The 10857-nt window shown below is 39.7% G+C and overlaps 1 protein-coding gene across 1 annotated transcript in view; it reads right to left on the reverse strand.

Moving 5' to 3' along the window:
• The window catches only part of MMADHC (metabolism of cobalamin associated D), an 18980-nt gene extending 8832 nt beyond the window's left edge, over positions 1-10148 (reverse strand). Inside the window, exons 1-4 of the mRNA XM_072419085.1 lie at positions 7451-10148; positions 7126-7171; positions 3906-4050; positions 2451-2710 (exon numbers count right to left, since the gene is read on the reverse strand). Of these exons, the coding sequence (XP_072275186.1) occupies positions 2451-2710; positions 3906-4050; positions 7126-7134 (414 nt within the window). The 5' untranslated portion in view covers positions 7135-7171; positions 7451-10148. The remainder of the gene's footprint in view (positions 1-2450; positions 2711-3905; positions 4051-7125; positions 7172-7450) is intronic.
• Positions 10149-10857: the final 709 nt, after the last annotated feature.

Raw genomic sequence — 10857 nt, forward strand, 5'->3', positions numbered from 1 at the left:
TAGTTCAATATTAGGGTAGCATGGTGGCTCAGGGTTAGCACTCTTGCCTTTGCAGCGCTAGGTCCCGGGTTCAAATCCCATCCAGGGCATTACCTGCATGGAGTTGCAGGTTCTCCCCGTGTCTGTGTGGGTTTCCTCCCACATCCAGTTAGGTTATTTGGCTTTCCCAATAAAACGGTTCTTAGACTACAATAAAGACATATGACCATGGTAAGGACATTAGATTGTGAGCCCCTTTGAGGGACAGTAAGTGCCACGACTATGGACTTTGTACAGGGCTGCGTAATATGGTGCTATATAAATACTGTGTAAGTGTGAAGTCTGGCATTGGACAGGACAGCAAATGGATTTCAGGTGATCTCTGTCCATGATTTCCCTTAAAGGTTTCCTTTAAAGTGAGCCATTTATATCCCGTCATATACTGGTGGGCATAAGATTTCAAAAGGATTCAGTCACAACAGAATTTCCTGCTGCCCAGCATCAAAAAGAGGCATTAATTATGGGGTAGCATAGCAGACATTAATCAGCACCCCTAAATATACTTTAGCACTACATGGGCATATCAACTTTGTCAGTTAACAGCCTATGTGACATGTTTGCCTAACTATTGCTTTTTACAAATATCAAACTAGATTACCCACAAGGTCAAAAAAGTCTAGTCCATGAAGAGCAGGAGACAAAGCCACAGACACTGTCTATTATGCCGGCACAGAAATCACTAGTGCAGGGGATTCGTATGATTACGATCATACAGACTCTACCTCCAGCTGTAGTATTAGTGCATTAAAAATGATAATTATGAAAAACAAATGTACAGCAGGATGAATTACTAAGTCTGTATGCTGGATAGAGATAACAGCCAGCACTGTTAATAATTCCAAGATAAAAGACACATGTGACATGTATTACAAGTGCCTGTCCACCATTCACATATCCTTATGTTAGCTTTTTGTAATCCTCTGTACAGAATTCCCTAAGCAAAGAACAATGTATGCCTTTCAGATGAGTGTAACTATCTGTAAGAAGAACATTCCTTCTAGCTGGCCAGCAAGTTGGGGACATTCTTCCTACTGACTACACTAATGTAATGTGAGCTATGAATAAAATATTTGTAGCAGGGGTCGGCCTGATAGTCATTTCAAGGGTTCCCCATGTTAAAAAGCTGAAAGAAAGTCTAACCCAAATGTTCAAGCAGCAGTATGTAAATTCAGAGCAGTGACCAAGTTGTTTTGGTTTTACTACAGTAGAGTACAAAAGTCACACTGTGTTATGATACAGGTACACCCGATAGACAAGTCTGACTAGACTGAATTGCAAACAATTTTTCCAGGTATAAATTTCTACAATGTATTTATGTGGAGTCAAGACCATTTTTAAATTTAAGTAGCCCCCTACAGTAACTACCTTCACACCTCACATTTAACCTCCCTGACGGTATGAAAATTTCAGTATTTTTAAATGTCAAGTTGGTACAAGACATTTAAAAATACTTCTAATTTTAAATTTCCCGCCGTCCCACCGATGCACACGTCGCATGCCTGCCTGACATCTGCATCCCCTGGCCTAGCGTCCCCAACGTTCACACGTCGGGAGCTTCATCTTTTAGTTTATTTATAGGCTGGGTGTGTCCAAGATGATTTATGTTTAGAGGGGGATACAGGATTGTGATACATTACAGGTCTAGCCACTGCCGTTTCCTGGTTCTAAATGGTCACCTGAAACTAGAAAAGGATTGTGGGTCTAAATGCTGACAAGTCATTAAATTTCATAAAGTGTATCCAAACCCAAGGACAAAAATGTATTTTTGCCTTCTTACCCTTTATTGATATGCTTACTGCCCCACCCCTTGTACTGCATTCTATGTGGAAGCAGTGGTCCGGCCCTAGGACAGATATGTTTTAATACCACAAAACATTTTATTATAAATCATGAAGGACGTGTGCAGTGTCTACAAGAACTGGTGGAAAAAATGCAATAACAGTCAGTGGAGAGAATATGAAGCTTGTAACTCAATTTTCCTAGCAAATGCATATATAGGACAGATATAACTAAATGCTTCCAAAGCTTTTAGGTTAAAAGGGAGCAAATTTAAGACAAATCTATGGTTAGGAGTTACAAACACTTTAATGAGACAGATCACTTTGCCCAATGCAATCTCTCGATTAAGAATCTTTTCCTGCCTATTGTCCAACCTTACTGTCCTAACAGCTTGGAGGAGAGGGAAGGTTAAGAGGGTTCTGTGATAGACCTTACATAGAAAATAATGACCTGCTGCCCTCCCCATGAGGGGGTTCCCTAATGAGAACCACTTTGTCCTGAATAATAGGTTGTTGCTGGTGATCGTAACACAACTCTGAAAGGACAGACAGCAGGAGAAAACAAAACGTTTATATCCAACTTACTTGATTTGACCAGACATAACAAACAAATAATGTCTCTATACTTTATAATTTATAAATACTATACACTATTAACCAGATATTAGGCCTTACCTGGAATTCATTGACAAACTGCGCCATGACAAACTCGTGTCTCTCACTAGCAGCTGGCTCTGATAAGAGGTCGGGTAATTTCTTTGGAGTTTGAACTTTCCTCTGTGCGTTCATTCCATTTACATGAGCATCAAATCCCACATTACCAGGGAGTTGAAAACGCTGATCCTGAGGGCCAAAAGGTCCCATAACCTCATCTGGCCATACTGTTCTGGGAACTGGGAAAATAATACAAAATAAAAGACTCTAACATATACTTTATACATTATGTTAACTATATGTTTATATATATATATATATATATATATATATATATATATATATATATATATAAAACTTTAAAACAAGTCATCCCTCTTTTTGATGTGAAGGTATTCCTTTCCTAAATCTTCATACAGAAGCTAAAATGTTACTGTTGAAAACTATTGTTCTGATCCAGCTACCTGCTAACAAGGAGTACTGTAGTTCCTGCAATGAGGCATGTCTTCCATTTACACAGAACACTACAGTGCTTTTTTTACAGTGCTCTTTCATCCCTACTGTTACCAAATATCACTTTAAGCAGCAATTATATACTTAAAAGAAAACTGCTGATTTTTTCCCCACGGTAAATAATACTTGGCTGCATTTATTGGTGCACCTATAATAATTTTTCAATAGGACCTATAGAGGGAAGCTGCAGGTACACAGTACCAAGTACCCTTAGTGATTCAATAGAGCACCGCAGGACACAAAGTCCTTTGAGGAAACTATAAAATATCATGAAAATATATTTTAAAACTTTTCAAAATGTTTGTGATATTTAGGTTTGTAGAATAAACAAATAAAGGACAATATTATTACATAAGAGAATGATGGAAGTTATATGACTAATTACGGGGTCACCTAAACTATACCTTTGTGAAGAATAGCATTTCACACAACAGCAGCACTCTCCACCAGACCATATTTGCCAGTGCAGCAACCGGAAATTTTCAGTAACCACCCGGATGTTTTTGGGTGGTTACTGATTACTTATTGGGTCACAATACAATGGCTCCCACCTGCTTAAAATTGTTTTCCACCCTGGGTTGAACACTGCCATCATCACAAGCAGGGGTAAGCAGTTCAGTCACCTGGAAAGGCCATGGAGAAGGGTTGGCTTTTCCATACAGACCAGACCACCAAAGAGGTGAACATATTTTTATTTTTTTTTTATTTGCTAACTATTTATTTCTACAGTAACAGGGTCATCTACATGTTAACTGAGCTTAGCAAATGATAAAGGCTAAGATTTTGTGAGCCATCACAAATGAAGACATTTTTGAAGGTATGACTAAGTCTTATTGTAAAACAAGCACATATCTCCATCCTCCACAGACTTCTCACATAACCCTACCGCTTGTCATAAGTGCTAAATACGTCCCCCCTTACGTATGTCAGGTGGTGTAGCAGCTACATAGGGTTCATCAGAGCCAGAGGATCCTGCAGTAGAAAAAGTACGGGTTCCTCTCACTCTTCTGATGAGGGAACAGAACCCGGGGAGGTAGGTGACCAGCCTGGCCCTGCTGCAGAGTGCCTGCAAAACAAAACCAAAGAATGAATTTCAGATTTTTTAAATACAAATTTTATAAATACAAATACAGAGAAGTATTATATACAGAAATAAAACATTACCAGCTTAAAGTGCACCTATTACTCATTTAACAGTATAATAACCCTGCCAGGGCTGCACAAGGAGCCCTATACCTTTAAGTCAGGCACAATTAATCTTTTCAATTTTCCTGGTATTGGGTTTAGTTGGCTAAAAAGTCAAGATGAATGGCATATACCAAATGTTAGGATAAGCCCTACATATTTGTCAACTTTCTGCACAATAGTACTGGTGATGTTATTAAAGTCTGTTTAACCCCCCTAGTGGTATTCCCGAGTGTGGATTTTCAATGCAAACAGCGGTCACACTTGGGGTCGCTTTAAACTTTAAAAAAACCCACTTACATTGCTCCGCCGGCGTCCCCCGGTGTCCTGCTGGTCCCCACAGGTCCTGGGGACACGTCCTGCTCCTTCGATTTCCAGCCGGCGAATGCAGAAACGATTTCTGGGGTTTCCCGGTGATGTCTGTGCGTGCGGGAGAAGCGGCAGGAAATGTAAATAATTTTGTATTGGAATTAACACAAAATAGCTGTATTAAGTCAAATACAAAGAAGTCTTCATATAATATATATATATATATATATATATATATATACACGTATATTATATTTATATTATACATGCCACTGTACAGTTATTTTACATGTTTCACAAATTTTTTTTTTACAGATTTTTGTGTTTTTTTTATTTAAAGTTTATTATTAAATGTATTAAATATTGGACATATTTCGGTGAGTTATGCCTAAGAATTATAGCCTACAATGTAAAATAAATTTCCATGCAAAATAAATGTACCGCTTTTTGAATGGAAATATGGACAGAATTAAAACGCTAGGGAGCTTAATGGAGAGTTGCGGTAATACTACCGGTGATAAACCCAGAATTTAGGAAGTTCAAGGCAAAATTAAAATATATCAGAAAAGTACATGAAGAGTTTCTTTTCTAGTAAAAAGAGTGGAACTCTGGTCAGGACCAATATTGAATGTTACCCTCCTAATGCCCTATTTGGCCCGTTTTGCCCTCTTATTTATTGTTTTGTACCTGGTATGATCTCCAGTAAACTACCCAGGGGATTTTTTAAGCTGGGTGGGAACCTCTGTATTGTGACCCAACAGCCGGGTGGTTACTGAACAAATGCGATTAGATACACCCCGATAAAAAAGGCCTGGATAGAAGATTGAACTCCTCAGTTTACAATCAAGCTGTGCCTGGATCATGACCACAAAATTATTTACAGATTCTTGACAAGAAGTATTTCACCTTTATATCTTTTAGGAATGTAGAGAAACTCATTTTTTACAGAATGAAAGTACATAAAAGCTGGTATGGTCATAACAGCCGGTGATCAAACTCATATTTGGCATGTTGGGAAAAATGTATTTTAGGGGCATAAGTGCAATTCTAGTCATAGTGTATAAGGTCACATAAACTCCTGCCGTGTCAACTGCAAGGTCTTCAAATTAACATGTACAAATTAATAAGGCAGTTTGCAGGACAGCAAAATAAGCAAATATATATTTAATATATGGGTATAATGTCTGTATTGCAAGTACAACTATAGCTTTTTATATGGCAGTCTAAACAAAAAACAAATCAAGTTTCTATGTAATGCACAAGTATATATGAGAAACTCTTTACTTTCCCTGGCTAAGTCACAAATTCTCCATGATGTACTATGTACACACATGTGATAATGATCACCCCGGAAAAACAGAGGTCTCAGGCAAGAATCTGATGCGTACAGCGTTTGCTTGATTTCGTACATCAATCCGTCATGGCGGATCCATGAATGACAATCAGGATTGAGCGGCCAAGTCAAGGAAGGACAGCACTGCAGAGTGCCGCTCACTTGTCCTCTCCTCTACATAAAACAGAGCGTGCACTATGTGTACAGCACTCTCATTGGAAACAATTATGAAAGATTATTTCCAGTGACAGAAATCTAGCGTGTCTTACACCCTCTCCTCACAGACATTGCAGATCGCAGTGTTTTCACAAAAGACTGTGCTGTCAATAGAAAGAGGAGAGCTTTTTCACACCCACCAGGTCTGTTGCATTACAGCACAAGTTAATGTAAGCTACCAACAGAATATTAATATTAATAAACAGAATTGATATAGCACCAACATATTACACAGCGCTGTACATTAAACAGTTGCAAATTAAAGACAAAGACAGTAACACAGGAGGAGAGGACCCTGCCCAAAACACCTTATACCATTGGAATAAAAACTGGACCGGCCCCCCACTTATTTTCCCAATGCATTGTTTAGTTTGTGGGGTACCATTAGAACCTAATGTGTGTTGGGCGAACATTTAAAATAAATGACACTGCCACATACCACACAAAGCGCCATTTATTACTCCAAGGTGGTCGTAAAGTTCTTACTACCCTACTATTGACATTTTCCTACATTTTATGATAATATCTCAACAATCATTTACAGTGAGGCCAGATGGTTGCAATACAAATCTTAAAGCGGATCTAAACTCAAAATTTTTACTTTACATAAAAGGGTAGACAATCCTTTTATACCAAGTAAAAATATGTAAAATGTTTACATTTTTTTTCGCAACATCTTTTTGGGGGAGAGCAGAGCCTCCTGGGATACCTACATCACACATTCTGGGAGGCTCTTGGCTGCTCCTTCTGCACATGCCCAACCTCAGGAAGAGGTATTTTCTTTACTAAAGGGAAAGAGAAGCTTATCTCATAAATGCGCAGTGAGATTGGTTCTCTTTTTTTTTTTTTACCCCTTACAGTGGGCTATGTTACCCGAACTCACACATGTGCAGTGCGAGATTGGGTGATGTAGCAAGAAGAGTGCAGAGGAAGACAGAAGATGGTGGTGCCCAACACTTCTTCCATGCCGGGACGCGGGAGAATTTATAGCCATACACCATGTTTTTTTTTGTTTTTTTTAAATGAAATTCAATTTCTACCTATGCTTAACCCAATCACACACAACAAAAAATATCGGAATTAATGAGAATTACTCACAGTAGCCATTTTATTGTGATTTTTTCCCAGAAAATTTTCTTTTTACCTTAAATAAAAAAAAATGGAAAATTAAGGCAAAAAATGACTCCTTTCTGCTATGATTCTATCAGCACAATCATCCAAAGAAAAATCCTGAAGGAGTGGCAATAACTTTTTACAAGCAATTTTGATTCTATAAACTGTTGGTGGAATTTGTTTTTGTATAGATTTTTCATCACTTTTCATAAATCATTATGATAAAAGAACTGATTTTGATCCCTGTGAACAGAATATGTCTGATTAGACTGACACATGCACTTTGTTATGGATGAATGTTTTTACTTACATACAGAAAATGTGTAGATGCATATAAAGAACATAAGAGGATGATTTTTCTAGTAGACTCTACGTGGAAAGAAAGAAGAATTTTTACAAAATTTCCAAATCATTTTATTAGCTTCTATGGTGTGTAGCCTTTTTTGCATTCCTTACTCCCAGCTGCAGTTGTAGGTAGTAAACAGCACAGGCCGGAACATCTGTAGAACTGATATAAGCTTTGAGCAAGAAATGGATAAAAAACACATTTCAGTCCCCCCACTGACTTTAATACACTGCTACAACTAACATATCAACCCATACTCTTCTTTTCCTAAATTATAATTAATAAACAGTATTTATATAGCACCAACATATTATGCAGAGCTGTACAATAAACAGGGGTTGCAAATGACAGACAGTGACAAAGGAGGAGGAGAGGACCCTGCTCAGAAGAGCTTACAATCTAAGAGATGTATAGTCAAAATAGATTTCGTTGGCTTCTACTACACTGGGTAAGTGTCCATTTCATAGTATGGGGGGTACTTTATTACAAATTAAGTTGTAATAAAGCACTGGGGTTTTTTTTCTCCCCCAATAGTAAAAGATAGCCTTCATTATATACTGGAAGAATTCTGCAAGAAATTGCTGTCATTTGTGCATGTAATCTGTACAGTGAGGCAGAAGCCTGCTAGTCTTAGACAGGGATAGGACACTGCAGTGGGCGATTGCCTGAAAGGTGAACAGCCATCAATGATTCTAAATCTGACCAACAACAATAGACGTGGTACTAAAAATGTCATGACATTGTTTAATGTACACAGTTCCTATGAAGCCAGGGACACCAGTAATAACGGATACTGCAACTTGGAGTTTTTTGATAATCTGAGCTATATCCCTCAATTTATAATTACCAAGTCATCTGTTTCAGTGCCAGGCTCCCCATGTCCAACGAGGCAGGGGGCCACATACAAATACCTACACCATGCACCACTATCGGCTCCTACTACTGTAAATGGCAACTATGCGATATTGTAGGTCGCCATTGTTCCTGACCCCAAACATTTTCTTCACTTCTGCTTCGTGGGGAACAGGAAAGTTTGTTTTTGAATTTCTGCTATAAACAACTTGCAATATGCTCTTCATGCAAAGTTCTAATGAAAGATAGTATAATTGAGCAATAAATAAATTACTATGCACATTGGGCTGTATTTTTTTATTGAAACTTTAGTTCCAATTTAAGTAAATGTTGGATCAGGCAGAGCATCATTGCAGAAAAATACAGGTGATGTCCCTTCCGCAATAATCCTTCTTACCTGTCCAAATCCCCCAGAGAACTGCCAAAAGAAATACCCAGCAATCCCAGCGCTTGCCAGGATTAAATGAACTCAGATGTGCTTGCAAAATGGCAAGAAGGAAGAAGATGGAGGTGCCCTGTGATGGAACAGGGACAGGTGAGTATGTGGGGTTTTGTTCTTCTTGCAATGCCAACATGAAAGCCATTGTTTACAATAGACTCAGCTAACATGTAGATCATCTTGAATTGACCCTTTTTTTAAGCCGGGTGGTGGCATGCGTAACGACAAAGAAAGCCAGGATACCCGGTGCATCATGGCTTCCCCTGCAGCTGCCAGGATTGATTGAACTTCTGTGCAAGTTATTTCCTCCCATTCTGGCCAATCAGGATGACTGAAGAGCGAAAGAAAGCAGGGAAGAAGGAAGAAGCCAGAACAAGGAACAGGTGAGTGCAATCATAAATAGGAGGTACGGTTAATATATTGCTGATGGGGCATCGCCTGTCTGTAATACAGGACCATCCTGCCACAATTTATTTCGCTTTGCTTTATCTCAAATGTCATAGCCTTCAGCTGGCCAAGCACATCAGAGCGGTGAATGACTTGTATATTCATACTTTCACATTCACACAATGTGTGCTGGGCTACATTGCTTAACACGGGCCCCGAGCAATAACAGACTGAAATTATTATTATTAAACAGGATTTAAATAGCGCCAACATATTATGCAGCGCTTTACAATAAATTGGCAAATGACAGACAAACACAGACAGTGACACAGGAGAAGAGGACCCTGCCCTGAAAAGCTTACAATCTAGGAGGTAGGGGAAGTAACACACAATAGGAGGGGAGATATGTAGAGATGGGAAGTAGTGATGGTTTCAAAAGTCAGAATAAGATGGGTCATCAAGTGTGAAAAATAGTGTTTTGAGTGATCTTTTAAATGAGCAGAAAGTAGGAGCAAGCCGAACAGGATGAGGAAGACCATTCCAGAGAGTCAGGGCAGCTCTAGAGAAGTCTTGTATCCGTGCATGTGATGAGGTTATGAGTGAGGAAGTCATTAGTAGGTCATTGGAGAGAGCGGCTGGGGGAGTATTTTTCTATCAGGTCAGAAATCAAAGGACTGATATCTACTCTTTCCTGCAGGCTCTGTGCTGTGTTGATGTTTGCAGGGGAAGTGGAACATTTACAGATAGAAAAACATGCTGCAATACATATGAAGGAAGGAGAAATTCTGGACTCTGGTGCAGACAAAAAACAACTTTGCACATGAACAGGACACATTACAAAAAACACATACATGCGCTGAGGTGCATTTAAAGTGTATTAAAGTGTGCTAAGTGCATCAGAAGCAATGTGATCTCACCCTAAGCCAGGTGACATTTGGAATATCGCCCCAGTCAGGTGTATGGGGGGACTGAAGGAAGCATACAAAAGTCTGGGTAAAGAGCAGAAGAGGGGATGGGGGGTAAATACCTTTTACTACTAAGTGGACTTGACATTAAACTCTTCCAGGTTACTATTGCTTTAGATCACATGACCTTCTGGCCCAGGTAAAGCATCACGTGACGTGGTGGTCCGGCAATAAACGTGGTACAGGCACACATATGTACAAACACAGTTCCTATCTTGGGGACAGTCCCTTGCCCTAAACAAGGGACACTGCGTATGGCTGACCTTCTGGAATAATAGCCATTGTACATAAGGTTTGTCCCCCTTTCTTTCTCTCACATACCTCTCCTGGCCGCTTCTCTGTGGGACCCCAAACACACAACAGACTTGTCCTCTTCCGTGCCCTGCGCCGCCTACCACACGCCTCCTGTCATTGGCCAGGCGTCGCCCCGCCTTCACCCTCATATCACCTCTCTGCTGACTGGCTGACAACGCGAAAAGTTCACAGCAGAAGAAGTGATTGGGTAGTAGAATGACGGACAGGGCCGTAAGCCAATATACAAGGAGGAAGACGACCTCCCTAACCCCTTTGCTGTTGTCAGGCTAGGTGACAGTCGTGCTCAGTGCTGAGAGGAGTGGAGGCTGTGTGTGATGTTATCAGGGGGAGGAGTATCGCTCTCTGGCAATGTAAAACGAGTGAAGAAACAGAACTTATGTTATATACTGAGAAGTATAGTGCGCAGACCGGTA

This window comes from Pyxicephalus adspersus, chromosome 7 (genome assembly GCF_032062135.1).
Source record: "Pyxicephalus adspersus chromosome 7, UCB_Pads_2.0, whole genome shotgun sequence".
NCBI classification, from domain to species: Eukaryota; Metazoa; Chordata; class Amphibia; order Anura; family Pyxicephalidae; genus Pyxicephalus; species Pyxicephalus adspersus.